Source organism: Colossoma macropomum, unplaced genomic scaffold (assembly GCF_904425465.1).
Source record: "Colossoma macropomum unplaced genomic scaffold, Colossoma_macropomum, whole genome shotgun sequence".
NCBI classification, from domain to species: domain Eukaryota; kingdom Metazoa; phylum Chordata; class Actinopteri; order Characiformes; family Serrasalmidae; genus Colossoma; species Colossoma macropomum.
Window position 1 is genome coordinate 14,032,835 of NW_023494800.1, and position 16,981 is coordinate 14,049,815.

Consider the following 16,981-nt stretch of genomic DNA (forward strand, 5'->3'; position numbering starts at 1 on the left):
ACAAAACGCGTGTTTCTTATTTGTTGATATTTTATTATTCAAAAATATATATTTATGTACATTGCAGCAAGTCACGTACAGAGACATGTCACTTCCTCCATCAGTGTAGAGAAGATAAAGATACAATGATGTCCCAAAGCCTATCAATATATGCTGTTATAGGCCTAAACAATGTCATAAATGTCAACCCACCATAAACTTAACTCAAGCATCTCCACTTCCATGGATATTAGTTAAGGCTTACTCTTGACAACAATATAGTGTTAAATTGTAAACACAGATGCAGTAACACAAACCTTGTAATAATTCATTAGTCCAAAAAGGAATTTAGGAATTAAATACAGAATTACACAAAGAAAAGTTCTTGCTAAGGCAGATTTTTCCCATACAAATAAGTAGGCACAGAATTCCATGTCAGAGTCAGGTATCAGCTGTATGTTTACCATGTGGTAAACAATAATAAAAAAATATGCAATATCTACAAAATTAAACTCAGAAAATGAGTCTTTAGAATTCCATCTAAACAGGTGCATCACATTTTCAGGTTCAGCTTGCCAAGATGTTTGAATAAGACCATTCTGCATGAGAAATCTGCTCGGCTCCCACATGAGGACTTTTTTTGACTTTTGAAAGACAAACATCTTGTTTGGTGTTGGCCAACACTGTTCTACATGCCCAACAACAAATGCATCCATGCGCCAAAACCGATCCCGGGCTATTCTAGGCACAGACATCTTTCATTTATTGTGGACTAATGCTTTGTAGTAGGTCGGGTGTCAGATATCCCCCAGGAGTTGGAAAAGATTTCACAACAGCAAAGGGATGGGGTGCAGGGTTGTTTGGTTTCAAAAGAAGACTGTTTTTCCAGTCAACACCATCAACCATGGTGTATTCCGGAGGGGTTGGTATGGTAAGGATAGGAAAAGGAGAAGCAACTGGTGTTACCTCTGGTTCCACAGTGGGGTTCAGGTACTCTTGTAACGGACTGTGTCTTTGCTCTGCAGAAGGGTGTAGCTCTTCTTTGGTTGAACTTGGCTCACTGTGTCCTCCTGCAGGGTTTTGTGCACTGATTTTACAGGTGTTCAACTCTGAAGTGTAACCTCTTTCTTCAGAGAAAACCACCAACTGGGGCTTCTTCCCTTTATCATTCTCCTCATTCTTTTGAGCTTTATCTTGGATACTGCAGCTGTCACTTTGATTCTGTTTCTCTGGGGACAGTACTGCCTCGCCACGTGGGGTGACATCAGTCACCTGAGAATAGAGGCTGGTTGGCCAAGCAGGTTCCTGTGGAGCTCCTGGATTAACAGGAGACAAGGTGTGAAAACCATCATGGCCACTGGTGGAGGGCTGATGAACATCTGTATGGTCGTGATCAGATAGATCAGGGTCGCAGCAGCTGGCACGACCTGAGTCATCATCCCGGAAACCACTTGACATGGGAGGGGAGTCGGAGACAGGAGAATCGCCAATGAGAAGTGGTGTCTCAAAGCCTTCCAGTGTCTCAATTGGTTCATCGATGTCCACCTCTATAAACTCCACCCATGAGTCATTACTGTATAACTCTGGTCGCAGGCCTGGGTGGGTGCCCAAGATTGAGGTGAACTCAGTCAGCTGACCCTTCTTTTTAAACACAAAAAAATGGAAAATATAATTTTAGGACAAGTTGACCTCATGGGCCAAAACAATTTCTAGGTGTGAATACAAGCAGGATAAACAACATGGAATCAATACCTGTAGGAGGACTGGGTCAATTCCTTTGATTTTCGGTCCAGGAACAGGAGGCAAGAAAATCACCATGAGTCTGAAACAAGCAGAAGAGAAAATGCTATCTTAAAAACAGATACTCAGATCCACACAATGTTAATTCTGAAGACCAGCTGTTCTGCAAGTATCCAATAACCTTTTGCAGCAGTATTGGAAGATGTACGATTCACAAATGTGTTGTGTTATAAAACAAAATAAGAAAAAAGATGCACTGTTTGTCCAAAGGTTTGAGGACACCCACTCATGCAACAAGGGTATTAAAAGGGAGTTTCTGAAGGCTTTATGTTGGAACATTGCTGTGAGGATTTGATTGCATTCAGCCACAACAGCATCAGTGAGGACAGGTACGGATGTTGGACGATAAGTTCTGAATCACAAATGGCACTCCAATTCATCTCAAAAAGTATTGGATAATGTACCATCACTTCAGAAAACGCAGTTCCACTGCTCCACAGCCAATGCTGAGAAGCTTTATACCTATTTCGATCCATTCTATTGGCATATCTTTTCTATAGATACTATTAAAACTGTGTGGACACAATTGAATACCTGTGTCTGCAAAGGGTGCACCTCAAAGTGACTGAATTCACTAATTAGAAAGGGTGTCTGGTTCCTTTTGGACATACAGTGTCCAACTGAATAAAGGTGTGAATATACTAATCAGCTTTTTCTTGGATGAATAGTCATATGGTGGACACTGACAAAGTAGTCACTTACTTCTGCTGACGTGAGACCACAATCAGCATCAAGATGATTCCAATACCAACAACAGCAAAAATGAACATTGCAGTTAAGGGGACTCTTGGTTCTAAAATAAAGGAAAAAAGATAATTCCAGGTTTATTTAAATTTGTACACCATTCTATATTATTTTTAGCAATACATTTAGCCTAAACTCAGACCTTTGCTGTCAACCAGTATGAAGATGGAGTCACTGAATTCCCCAAAGTTGTAGCCTCGCATTTTGGACCTCACCCTGACCTCATACTCTGTGCTGGTGTTAAGGCCATAGATGTACGCTTTGGTCTCCTTCCCATTGTCTAGCTGGAAGAGGAAGAACAAAACCAGAATAATGAATTGAAACATGTATACTTGGACCGACAGAAGAGGAACAACTTAAGGCTTTCATTAAATGAAATCATACCTAAACAGTCAAGCTAGTACAATTAATTCATTTGCTCACTTACATAAGGTTTTTATGTACTTTGTCGAATTCACATACATTTTCACTAAAATTTTGTCATTTTTTATTGTCTGTGGACCACATAGCTCACTTTTTAAAATAAGCTTTTTAAAAACTATCAAATGACCCACTTCTGTAAATGGGTAATGAATGAGGTCCTGTTTTGTTTTTCCTACAAATTCCAAGATTATTTGCTTTAACCAAATTCATGGTTCAGGCTCAAATGTTCAAGTGCAGGTTTAGCTTTTTACTTATCAACAGTAAAGACAGATCATGAGCAGTTTAAGTTTACAGCTATCAGAAGACTCAAATTATATAGTTTCATGATATTCATGCTATGCTGTAGTCATCTATGCAAACTTATTTGACGTATCATATTAGTTAACCATTTAGAACACACTAAAAATAAACTGCATTCAACAGAATTAGAGACTAGTGACTGCTTCAGTGGATTCAGCAAAAGTAACAGTAGTGTCAGACTCACAGATTTCCACTGCTCTGAGCCCTTCTCTCTATACTGCGTCTCGTACCGAAGCGACATCCATCCAATCTTCACGTTGTCTGCTGCTGAGGTTGGTGGCTCCCAGCTCACTACCGCATCATAAAGTAAGCCTGTTGGGCCCATGCTTAATAAAGTCCAGTTCAGCCCTTCAGGTGGGTCTGGAAATACTACAAAAAAACAAGCAGCGTGTAGTGAGCATAGCACTTCACACTGTGCAAGACTCGATGGCTAAGAGCTAGGGCACCACCTGCTGGACAAAAACTTCGGCTGCCTTAAAACTACTTCGTCAGATAAAAACGCATATCATAGTAAACTGGAAAATGAAACATTTTTATAATAAAATAGTATGTAAATGTAATTAGTTTAAAATGTAGCAAAAACAGCCTGTTTCGAATTGTTTATGTGATGTTATGAAAAACAATGCATTTAAATATATTCAGCCTATGACAAATTAGCCCCACCCATTCACTGAAGTTATGAAGAGTGTTTACAACTGCTCTTTAAATGAGGAATAACAATTTTGATAAATGTCTTCACATGTTAATTGCATAATAGAAAAAAAACAGCCTGCTTTTATTCCAAGTGTTAAAAAATGTTCATGTAAAAATGAATTAAGAGTACAATGAGTTGTGACTGATAAGTGGAAAAAAATACAATGCAAGAAAAAAGTGTAATATAGGCCTTTTAACAAACAAAATCTAGCTTTTTAATGTTGGTAGATAGAGTGGCAAAATATTTAGATATTTTCCTGGCTTTAAAAAAACCTCAATAAAGAAATCCAAAAACACACCTCCTGTAAAAAGCATTATTAAGACAGAAAAGTTCAGTGACACTATTCACAATGCTTCAGAGTGATCCTGCTTATATTAATTACAAACTAGTGTAATAATATTATCTTCTACTACTGGAGTAGTATATTTTAACTGAGATTCGACCTAAACACATACAGATACCTACAGTTGGGCTATGCTCACCAATATCTTCCACACTGAAGAACATTTCATCGTAGACAACATCTTGTGTCCGTGAACGCAGCTGAATGGCGTAAGTGTACCAGATAACAGTGTGGACAACATCGAAGTAGCACTCGTTTTCTATTATGGTACTGTAACTTGGACACTCGCTCCATTTACCTTCATCTTTTTTCGAATCCCTGCATGACAGAGAGAACCACACAGTTATAAACAAACATCCATGCATCAAGATAAAGACAAGTTATCACAGATTTGATCACACAGGCCACATTTATTCCATTTCAACAATGCTAATGAGATAAATAATGGTTAATATGTTTTTCCTTTGGGAAAAGTAAAGTAAAAATCTAATTTAAAGTAATGAATTAAATTTGCAGTGATTCAATTTGATGGTGTGGTACAATATGCAGCTCTGACTCGCACAAGAAAATGCATTAAATCGTTACAAGGTAAATAATTCGGCATTTAGGCACTGCCATTACTTCTCCAACATGTAGAAAAGTCTGAGATCCCCCGGCTCAGTGAGGTTTTGGAAGGAACCAGCATTCCATTGACAACGGAATGTCATCAGCTCTCTGGAAAAGCAGCCAGTCAGACGAGGTCCGGAGGTGCTCCGTGCTGTAGAAAAATAACTAACTGTCACTACAGTGGACTTACTAAATGGACAAGGGCTGAAGTCCAGCACAGTTTGGTGATTTCCCTTTAGTAATTGACTACACACTGACAATTAACTAATCAGTTGAATCAAGTGTTTTAGAGAAATCACCAGACTATGCCTGACTGGCCTTCTGTTCAGGCCAGTTTTTGCTTCTTCTTAAGGGCAAGACATGCTTCAATTATGGCATAGAAATGTCACTGTCACACTTGATATTTCATATTTCAGTAACATGATAACACAAACAAAACTGACGTTTTGCCTGGATACTCTTTCATAGATTTTCATCACTTGGTTTATTAATACTTTTTAACCTTTTTAATGTACCCAAGATATTATGTCAGGACAAAATCTCGTATCTCCAAAATGGTAACTTTACAGCTGAAAGCAAAAAAAATACTTTTTAACTTTAACTATACACTAAAAGTATGGCCAAAAGTATGTGGACACCACTACTAATTACTGAGTTCTGGTGATTCAGCCACACCCATTGCTGACGGGTGTCTAAAAGCAAGGACATAGCCATGCGATCTCCATAGACAAACGCTGGCAGGAGACTGGATCGTACTGTGGCACTGTCATAGTATGCCACCTTATAACTGTGAAATTAAAAGCGTCTAGGAGCAACAACAGCTCAGCCACAAAGCGGCAGACCACACAAACTTGCAGACTGGGGCTGCTGGGTACTGAAGTTTGTAGCGTATCAAACTCACCTATCCTGTTACATTTTCTGACTACAGAATTCTTAACTGCCCCTGGAAGCAACAACAGCACAATATCTATGAAATGGGGTTACATGGCTGGGCAGCCATACACAAGTCTAATATCACTATGTGCAATGCCAAGCGTCGGCTGGAGAGGTGCAATGTATGCTGTCACTGGACTCTGAAGCAGTAGAAACGCTCTCTGGAGTGATCAGTCATGATTCACTATGTGGCAGAGTGGTGGACAAATATGGGTTTGGCAGACGCCAGCAGACCCTACCTACCAGAAAGCACAGTGCCAACAATAAAGTTTGGTGGCGGAGGGACAATGATCTGGGTCTTTTTTTAGGGTTTGGGCACAGCCCCTAGTTCCAGTGAAGAATAATGTTAAGACGTGTTTAGACAATCATATGCTTCCGACTTCGTGGCAACAGTTTGGGAAGGACCCTTTCCTGTTCCAGCATGCCCGTGCCCCTGTGCACAAAACGAGGATCATAACTAAATGGATTGATGAGAGCCCTGACATCAACCCCACTGAACAACTTTGGGATGAACTGGTTTGTTGATTGCAAGCCAGGCGCTCTTGTCCAACTTCAGTGCCTGACCTCACAAATGCTCTTGTGACTGAATGGGCACAAGTTCCCACAGACACTCTTCAAAATCTTGTGGAAAGCTTTGGTGGTGGCTGTACTTGCTGCAAAGGGGGAGGGAACTGCACATGGTTTTGGAATGGGATGTCCTACAAGCTTGTATAGTGTGATGGTCAGGTGTCCACATACTTTTGCACAGAACGAAAGTACTCATTACTGGTCCAGCTACAAATGCGTATTGTTTAACATAATGCTAACATATTCATATATATATATATATATATATATATATATATATATATATATATATATATATATTACATTAAACATATCACTACTGACAGAACAAAACCTGACAAGTCAAATGTTTTTACATAGATTGAAAAGACCAGCAAGCTTTTGCATTATGTGAACATTCATGATGAACTTACCAATTACTTGGAATAAGTAACTACTACATTAACTTACACTGTATGGTGAAGTGTTCAGCAAATGACAGATGACAAATTTATTAGGTGTTGAAAATGCTATATAAGCAGACCTGGATAAAAACTACTATTCTATTTGTAGGCTCGGATGGCACAATCTTAACCAAGTTTTCAGAAACCAGAAGATGTCCTTTACTCTGATTTCCACTGTAGGACTAAGAGGAAGTAACATAAAGCCTACTTGTACCGTAGCCTGTGAGGCAACTGGTTATGGTTTCCTGGAAAGGCTTGCTGGCATGTTTCACATGTAAGAAGAGCATCTGAGTGGCAGTGTGGGGTTTCTGCCAGAGCTTTCTCAGAAAACCCTACCCTGAACCGCCTATTATTTTAGGTCTTTACTTAAGCAGGCAAGTCAATATAAATCCATGCAACTCAAATCAATCATGATTCATTTTATTACATTTGTTATGACTCTTCTATTAAACACGGCAAACATGTACATAACAATGTTCTGTTTGTATACTACACCAAATCAAAGGTTTGGAGCTTGTTTCTCTGGAAGATGTCAGTTATAAAGGCACACGTTTATAACCTGGAAATCAAGAAGAGCAGCTGTGGCTTCAATTCCAAATGAATAACTGTCTAACAAAGCTATCCAGTAGAAAAGGTAGACCAGGGAATAAATGCAGAATTGGGAGCAGGGTGTCAGCATGCAGCAAGCAGTAGCCTGATTTTGGCAGAGAACCAAAATATTAATATCCTGTTTATCAACTTTCAAACCTCAATTCCTCAATTATACCTACAGGGCACAGATTAAGCAGATACAGATAAGCTTTACTGTCACTGATACGTTTATATTATACCACAAAAGTGAGTGCCATTTCAAGCTAATTTTGTCCTCTTTTATGTTTTTTCTCTTTTATTTTTAAACTGGAATGATCACATACGGTATTACAGTGAGTACCACCAATTGATATCACATCAATATATCCATCCATGTTCAATTCACTGCAACAATCAGATTAGTGTATCAAACTAATAATCAGTGTCACTCTCATCTGGTCCGGACATTTGCAGGAATGGTATTGTCATACAATACTACTAATACTAATCAGAGACCACCCTTTTTATTTAATATCTAGTCAAAATAGCCAGGAAAGGGGAATTCCACTAATTTGTCAAAATTTCTGTATAATTACATGGTTAAGATGTAAACAAAGTCATTCAAGTTTGATGTGAAATGCTCCATTCTGGAGAAGCTTACTGAGTAAGAATTGTTCACAGTAGTCTGAAGAGTTTAATGGAGCTAAATTTTTCCTTACAGAAAGCTGTTACATGAAATCGTTATGAATACTTTGCCAAATGCCTGAGACATAGGTTTACGTCTGTATTCAGAGAAGGTTTTGGCCTAAAATATCTTTTTAAAAATACATTCATGGTGGTGAGCTGCATAGAGGATGTTGTAAGGCAAAACAGTAAGCAAAGAAAACTTTTTTTCTTCTCTGATTTACCACTATTTTATTTACCACTATTTTATCATTATCAATTCCACAAAAAAGCTTTTTTAAAAAAAAGACGTGTAGCTTCACAGTTTATTCTGGATAGTAAATTAAATTACTATATTTGTGTGTAGACATCTCGACCCCTGGTTCCTTTCACCACAACTGTAAAGAAATCTGAGTTGGTAAATTTCTCTAGAAAGGAGCATTTCACTCTGAAAGACTTTTTTGCATCTCAAAGATGTGAATTATGCAGAAATTCTGAAAAATCAAGTAATCCAGTTTTCTGCTTAAGGAAAAATGAAATTTAACAGAAAAATACACAGAAGCCTCAATGACTAACTATTGTATCATATTTTTTTAGTATTTATTTTCAGAAAAAAAAATCCTTTTAATGCAAGTTCCTTCACCTCCAGCATCAGGAAAAAGTGGAAAACTTGCATTTTACAAAAAATGACACTGAAGCCTCATCAGTATTGCAGTATTTTCAGTATTTAGTGACCACCCTTTGCTTTTATTATAGCTTCCATTCTTTTCAGGAGACTTTCCTTCAGCTTTTGAAAGAAATCTGCAGGGATGTTTTTCCACACCTCCAAAATTCAGTTGCATTTTCTGCTTCTTACAATCATTCAAAAAACGATAAAAGTACTGTTAATCTGATGATGACAGTTCTAGTGATCTACAAGGTCTTGCACGCTTGTATTGTTTGATACGTTTTTTGAACTCTATTTTTGGAAACTCCTGTTTCACTTATTTTTTTTTTTACTTTTCCCTTCTTTATGAAAGTAGATTATTATTAGTGGATCTAATCTCCTCAGAAATATCTTCTTTAGCTATTTTAGATGCACTTGAGAGACAAATTTGTAAGGCAGGTAAGGTGAGTTTGGGTAGTTATTAGTGTGAATGTTAGTGTCTCTTTGAAGGGGAACATAATGTCAGTGGCTCCTTTGGAAGCAGCTTTTTTTGGGAGGCCACAGCTGTAACTCATTGTTTTTAATATCGCAAGGATGAAAGAGTTAAAGTGGCTGTAGGGTGCACTAATGTAAAGACAAATTAAATACTTATAGATTTGATATTATAACTAATGTTGGAGGCTTTTATGTTAACCATGTTTCCTGATTTTTTTCCTGTTTACTAAAACATATGGATTTTTTTTAACACAACACATTAAAAACAGGTTCAGTTTTGGTTCACTTGTTTTTTTTTTGTTTTTTTTTTCTAAACTAGCCAGTACAACATTATTCAGGTAGTTTGATGTTTTTGGCCTACATGTGCACAGCCTCCATTCACAGAGGAAATGGTAAATTAAATTTCACATTACAGCAAGGTTGAGCTTTCATTTCATATGGCAACATGCTCTCTCTCTCCCTCTTTCCCTCTGTCTCTCTATTCAATTCCTCCTCTCTGCCTCTATCTACTGCTCTCCATCACTGAATTCATAATGATCATCCATGTTCAAAAGCACAGATAATTTTATGGACCATTACCTGCATCCAAGAGTAACAGCTAATGCAGGGGAGTGTATGTTTTTCAATATGAAGCAACCTGCAAATCTCTAAATAACGTCAACAGCAATGCTGAGAGATGTACTTTAAAGACTACATGTGGTTTTAGCATCTTACAGATCAAAGCTCAACAGCAACTCTTTCTAATCAGCTAAAGCTCAGTTCAAAGTTCAAAATATGCAAACAAAAGGATCTGAAAGTTAAATAAAGAGATTCATAGCCAAACAAATTTAAAGCAATGGTTTAGGGAAAGATCAAATTGCACTGGAGCTACCAGGCTGATATACGTACAATACTGTCACAAAGTTAAAAACTGCCCTTCATTTATTTAGATTTCTGATTAAATGTCTTTTAAGCGCAAGTTCTTTTGTTTTCCAGCATCAGAAAAAAGCGGAAAATATATATTTAACAGAAAATGACACAGAAACCACAAAAGCATTGTAGTATTTTCAGTATTTAGTCACCACACTTTGACATTATTACTGCTTTTATCCTTTTTGGGAGACTTGCATTCAGTTTTTTTCACAGAAATCTGCAGGGATATTTTTCCACACCTACAAAGTTCAGTCTTAGAAGTTGGTTGTATTTTCTTTTCTCTCACGATCCAAGTAATCCCAAACACATTCAATAATGTTGCGGTCTTGACTCTGGGATGGTCAGTCCATTGTTCTGATAATACCAGCAGCTTCTTTGGTTTATTTACAAATTTTCTTGCTTTTTTCCTACTTCTTTTCTCAGTAATGGCTTCTTGGCAGCTACAAATGCTTTCAGACTCTTAAGATTAAGTTGTCTTCCCACAGTGGAAAAAAGGACAGAAACACCTGTGGATTTGTTAAGATCTGAAGTAAGAGTGGAGCTTGATTTTCTCCTCTTTCTCAAAGATGAAAGCTTTAAGTACTGTTTATCTGATGGGCACAGTTTTGGTGGTTTACCAGGTCATGGACAGTTGTTAGGAGTCCCATTTTCTCTGTATCTTTTAATAATGTTTTAAATTACAGTTTTGGATATTTTGTTTTTTCACTTATTTTTCTTTACCTTTCTCCTTCCTTATGCAAGTGGATTATCTTATATATAATCTCATAAGAAATATGTCCTGAAAATGAATAGCTTGCACTTAATGGCAGTTTTGACTGGAAAGTAAATAAATGAAGGGTGGTCTCTGACTTTTGCACAGTGCTGTATAGAGTAATGGGAGTCGGTCACCTAATACCCTGTCTGGTGACATAGACTTCTATTTATTACTGTAGGCTTGTAGCTCCATTGCAAAAGAATCAAACTTCAGACACCAAATATGTTGTGCTCTATTGCCTAAACGTTTGGAAAACATTTGTAAAATATTGTAAAATATACGCCTTCGTCCTGCAGAGTTTTCCTGCACTGTTCTATTTTAGACAAGGCCCAGCCTGAGTAGTTGCCTCCTTGGTATATTTAATGGTACAAAATGATTGCATGTAGTTTTGTTTAAAGCAGACTATATTTACTACACTTGAGGGCAGTTGTCAAATAAATAAATAAATAAATCAAAGCACTGAATTATACATTGTTAAGGAGCTTTTGTATGACATCATCTGAACATGCTGAGAGGCCCTTGAGAGGGAATGCAAATTCTTGTAGAGGCGCTGGCTTTTCAGAGCTTCTGCAACGGGCAAAGAAACTCTCTTAATACCACTAATGACTGCTCCTCTGGGTCCAGAAGGAGTTTCCCAATGAAAACATCCTGTTTCTTGTGGCAGTGCTCTAAACCACAGCATACTCTCTATGACCTTTGTTGTGGTATATGTGTAAAACTAACAACAGAGTGAGCCAATTTTAAAGCAAAGACCTCTCCCCTTTAAACTAATTTAAATAAAAAAAACACTGTACCTTGTATTGTGGGTTTCAGGTCTTCTGTGGTGACAGCAGCAATAAGGAAGAGACAGATGAAGAAGGACTGATCGGTCCCCATGGCACAAACCCTGAACAAACAACGTTAACAGATTAATATTTAACAACTAGAAATGTTCTAAACTCGTCAAATTTATATCACTTTCTATCACTGTTATCATGTACTGTTATCAATACTAGCCAACAATATTACTACTATCATATTACTACTAACATGACTAGGGGTGGGAATCTCTAGGCACCTCACAATTCGATTACGATTCAGAGGGCTGCGATGCGATTATAAAACGATTATTGATGCATCTTGATGCATCTTTTTTTTCTATATAGCATTTATATTTTCTCACTGTGTGAGCTCAAGTTTCGAGTTCAAGTTTCAAGTTTATTTGTCATTTGCACAACATGTCAGGACATTTATGCATTGAAATGCTTGTGGTGAGGCTCAGCTAATCACTCTACAGAAAGTAAGTAAAAATAAAAATACAAGAAAAGCCAACTGAAATATTAAATATACACAAAATATACACAAAATATACACAGAATATAGAGACAATATACATTTTAAAGTGACTAAGTAACTCAGTGTTATTGTTATTTAAAGTGACTTGGTACTTTTAAAGCATTAAAGTATTTGTAATGATCCATAATGAATTTACTTCCAATATCTTTTTTAATAAAACAAATGGAAGTGATATGGCAAGTGAACTAGAAGGCTCTCATTCAGTGCTCTTGTTTGGAGCACGAGAAGCTGCTGCTACTCATCTGCGATAAAATGCGCAGTTACGGTGAAATAAGATCCAGTGGCAGTGCATGTCCACGCAGCACATGTTACAGCTATTCTACCCGTTTTCTTTAGTGATTTTATAACTTCGGTTCAGTAAAGTATCTTTGAGACGGGACGTGTGAAACATAGCGCGTGTGAAACATAGCCCTGTTTCGGCGCGCAGACTGCAGGTCACATAGCAGCGATGCGTTATTCGCATGTATAAGCAGTGCAGCCGGTTTCCTGGTACGTTAAATCTGCAACGAGAGACTGTCACACACTAAAAAGTGGCGAAGCTCAAGTCAGCTTCTCTTCCGAATTCTCCCGTTCCACCTTAAATGGTGCCGCATTTACATTCGGCGCCTCAGTTAGAATTTAAGGTGGAACAGATAAATTTGAACAAGAAGCTTGAGAATAAGAAGCGACTTCAGCCTCGTAAAACAGCCGAACGTTGAGAGACATTTAACTGATCTACTTCTGAGGAAAAGTTTTCTGGCGGAGATGGGAGGAAAGCGGCTATAGCTAAAGCTTAAAGCAGAACGAATAAATCTGCGCTCTCGTTTATATTGTTTAGCCTATACTAGGACATTAACACATACTGAGACATACTGGACATTAAATGTTGTGGCTCCCAAGGTGGTTTGATTTTTGTTGAAAGGACAAAATGGCTCTTCTTGTCATTTGGGTTGCGACTCCTGACCTAACCTGGCAGAGGGCGCCGGTCAGATTTTTCGCTCATCTAGCTGTGTTTTTGTTATGTGCCGCCACAGACTGTCCGGGCGCTGCACGTCCGCACTTCCAAGTTCCGCCTTTTGCGTTCCGTCAACATTACGTTATAAATTAAATATTTAGAAAATCGATTTTTGACATTTGTAAATCGATTCAGAATCGTTCACGTCCGCATCGCGATGCATCTAAGAATCGATTTTTTCCCGCACCCCTAATCATGACTATCATTATTACTCAACAATACAAACAAGTTGTTAGAGCTTTAAAAGACAGGCCTTTATTAAAATTAGGAATGTACACAACATCAAAATCGATCAGTACTGGCAGATAACTGCTTAAAGTGTCTGTACTGGACAGATATTTAAATGTGACTGATATTTTAAACCAATAAGATTTATTTACTGCGCTTAGTTGGCATAGAAGAACATTTAGGTAATGCAGAGCTGCATATTGTTTATTTCACTGCATTTGTAACCCTATAGTAGTAAAAGTTATATTTCTCCATAATGTTTATTCAGATAGATGTGGTCCCAAGTTCTAGTTTTATGAGTGAAATATTTTGTTCCAAAGCACATTATAGACCACTTTCAGGAATCTTTTTTTTATGACACATGTTGTTGGTAGTGGGCTTTGCAGATACAAGAAATATCAATACTACAATTATGATTAATATCACCTTTATTAGATCAATGAAAATGTATTTTCCATTATACAGCTGTTATTCTTGTTAAAAACTCAATATATCCAAAAATTTACCAAATGGATAAAAAACTTAAATGTTCATGTCTCGGCATTGGTGTCAATATCAGAGGATATGTACATGAAAAGTACTGAATCTTGGCATCACCTCACAATTCCCATATCGATGCATCTCGTCACTTTATTCTATTTAAAGCATAATCTGAAATTGTCATACATTTTCTATTATAGTCCACAGTTAAATCTAACAAATACTTGGCCCAAAAGACAAGAACGAACAAAAACGCTGATGTACTTTCTGAAGTAACCGACATCTTTGGTTTGCATTTATCTGTAAACAATTTCTATTTGTTTTTATAGCATGTGAAGGACCATCATTTGTCATACTAATGGTATAACAACCCTGTCCAGAGCTTGTGAAATATATCCCCTCTGTTTCCTGGCCATGCTCCAGTTCTTCAGTGCTACTGGAAACTGCATTCTCAGAATCAGCATCTCAAAACTGCACCTATTCCCTCTGCACTAATAAGGCGAAACTCAGCTTCTCGGACATGCCATCTGTTCTAACAGCCACAGTTTACTATAAGGAGAATGTTTATAAATGTTTAATTGTCAGTGATATTCACATGCAGCCATTAAACTTCCTCTCAAATATACAAATATGTTTTTTCAATTAAAGTGTTTGGAACTGCACTGATAGATAAAAGTTAACATCCTACACCACTTTTCATAGCCATATGACACATATATCCTAGCAGACCTTCAAAGAGAGGATGTTATCTAGGAAAAAAAACAGTGAAGATTAGCTTTTAATGTTTACATGTACTCAAGATAAGGAGACACTTTAGCTAACATGTATTATTATAGTCCTTGAAGGCATTCAATCCCCTTTTAATAGTGGGTTGGAATGCCTTCAAGGACTATGATAGATAGTCTGAGTTGTAAACAGCTCTTATGCCCCAGACAACAGCTATACAGAAAGAAGAAAGTCATAACTTTCCCACCACAAAGGTCTGTTTAAGTCTCTTTCAGTCATAATAATAATAATAATAATTATGTTCTTCTAGTGTTATCTTACATTCTGGTTAAGGTCAGCCCAAATATGCCTGTTATCTTGGAGCAAGATTGTGCAATAGAAACTAATATGGATCTCAATGCCACTCAGTCCTTCAACACTTGACAGTTTCCCTAGCTCACAAAATGAAAGAAAAAAATCCAAATTAAATATGATTTTAAGGCATATCTGTTATTTGCCATTAGCCTGAGCTGACCCAGTGCACTGAGCATCACAGTCACAGCTTACAATGTTGTGCTGAACGTGACAACTGCTGCTATTTGGGTTAACCAAGTTCTGTCTTAACCAAACATGGGGGAAACAATTATCTGGCTGAATAACAGGCTGGGAGTGCCCACAAGTTACATAGCCTCCAATCAACAGTGTGAAAAAACAGTTTCGCAACACCATGTTTTTCAGGGACCCTCCACTGCCACTGCAAATTCAACACTCACCTCTGATAAGAATATGCTTCAAAACACCTGATAAGACAGAGCTTTCAGTTCCTGAACTTGGACGCTTATTCCTTGGGGCAAGCAAAACCGCATAGGCAATCACATTACACAGTCTTCGGTGGGATCTGCGTGTAGCTCTGATTCCTCGACAGCTTCTGTCTAGGACTCCAGCAGCAGCGCTAAAGCAGCTAAACCAGCATCGAGCCAAAACACATTCGGTGACTCAGAAAGCTTCTCACACAAACAGCACGCTCAGACACTCAAACAGGCGACGCGGTGCGTTGGGAGCACCAGGCATTTTCACATTCGTCCACTGAAGGAGGAGGAGAAGGAGGAGGAGTCTGCAGCCCTGCCGTCGCAGCACTGCTCCCTGTTTTCCACGCTTCCAGTGGCCTCGCGAAGTCGTGCCCAGTGCTCCACGTGATTTGCGTTAATTCTTTCGTATATTTCGTTTTCCCATTTGGCTGAATAAGCACGCACAGCTGCAGCAGGGGTGATGAATCGACTGCTTGTTTATCGTGACGGGAAGCATTAGGCTACTGACTTTCTGAAGGAAAAGATCGATTAATGCACAAACAGCTGTTTGGCATGTGGTTTAAACATGCAAAGCAAGCTTACTTCGTGTTTATGGCTATTTTTGCGGATTAACTAAGAAGGGCTGATTGCCTGGGCCTGTTTGGGATGCACTGCTTGCCCTCTCCCCCAGTCCTACAGGCACTTCGGAACAGCAGGAGCTGCTGTACACGTGACGCAGCAAGCACACGTGCGAAAGGGGTATAGAGTGGTGGACAGGGAGAAGGGAAAGGTTTAGTGTGCATTATATACTTAAATGTTATTTGACTAAAATACAAAAGAAGTAAGTTTACATGAACAAAAGTAATGCTTTATCAGCTTATAGCTTGCAAATCACAATATCAACCTTTTCCATGTTTTACATGACAGAGTACAGATTGTTAAGACATGTTAGTTGCTAAACCTGCTCCCAGCATTGGGTGCATCTTACATTTAAAGCAGGGAGGGGACAAACTATATTGAGGCCAGAGGTATTTCACCAAAACCAAAACACTTTAAACACATTCCATACTGTTCTACACCACTTCAAGAGCTAGAATTAGCACACTGTTTATGTCAGTGAAATGCCTGGGTTTCATCAGCGAGTAGGGCTGGGCGATAAAACGATAACGATAAGTATCGCGATATAACTTTTCCTCGATAGAGCGATAAGACAGGTTCGATATATTTTCGATATAATACACCATTCATTCTCACACTTCCACGTTTTAGCGAAAGCCCCGGTGGCGTTTCCTACTGCAAGGAAAGCGACACTACTCTGCTGTCGCCAGGAGAGGGTGCACTTCCAAATTTTTCGACTTGATTAGAGAGAGAGGAGGCTACGAGTAAAAAAAAGGGTCGCCAAATATACTTTAGCAACATCTGAAACGCGGAGTTATACATTGCCTGTTTGAGTGGAGCGACCGGCGATCTGTTCTCCCGTGACCAAGTGCGAGTGACGAGATAAGTGACGTAACTGTACTGTCCTACGGTGAACACACCTCCTTCCATGCATCCTAACAACTTTAGCGGTGTTAAATCA

At 38.3% G+C, this 16,981-nt stretch overlaps 1 protein-coding gene across 1 annotated transcript; it reads right to left on the minus strand.

Moving 5' to 3' along the window:
- Positions 1–12: 12 nt before the first annotated feature.
- ghrb (growth hormone receptor b) lies at positions 13–15,710 on the minus strand. The gene is made up of 9 exons (XM_036589081.1): positions 15,388–15,710; positions 11,667–11,758; positions 4,905–5,040; positions 4,423–4,601; positions 3,431–3,615; positions 2,666–2,807; positions 2,482–2,572; positions 1,732–1,801; positions 13–1,620 (listed from the first exon to the last, which is right to left on the minus strand). The coding sequence occupies exons 2-9, from the start codon at positions 11,746–11,748 to the stop codon at positions 742–744; spliced, it is 1,764 nt and encodes a 587-aa protein (XP_036444974.1). The 5' UTR covers positions 11,749–11,758; positions 15,388–15,710; the 3' UTR covers positions 13–741.
- Positions 15,711–16,981: the final 1,271 nt, after the last annotated feature.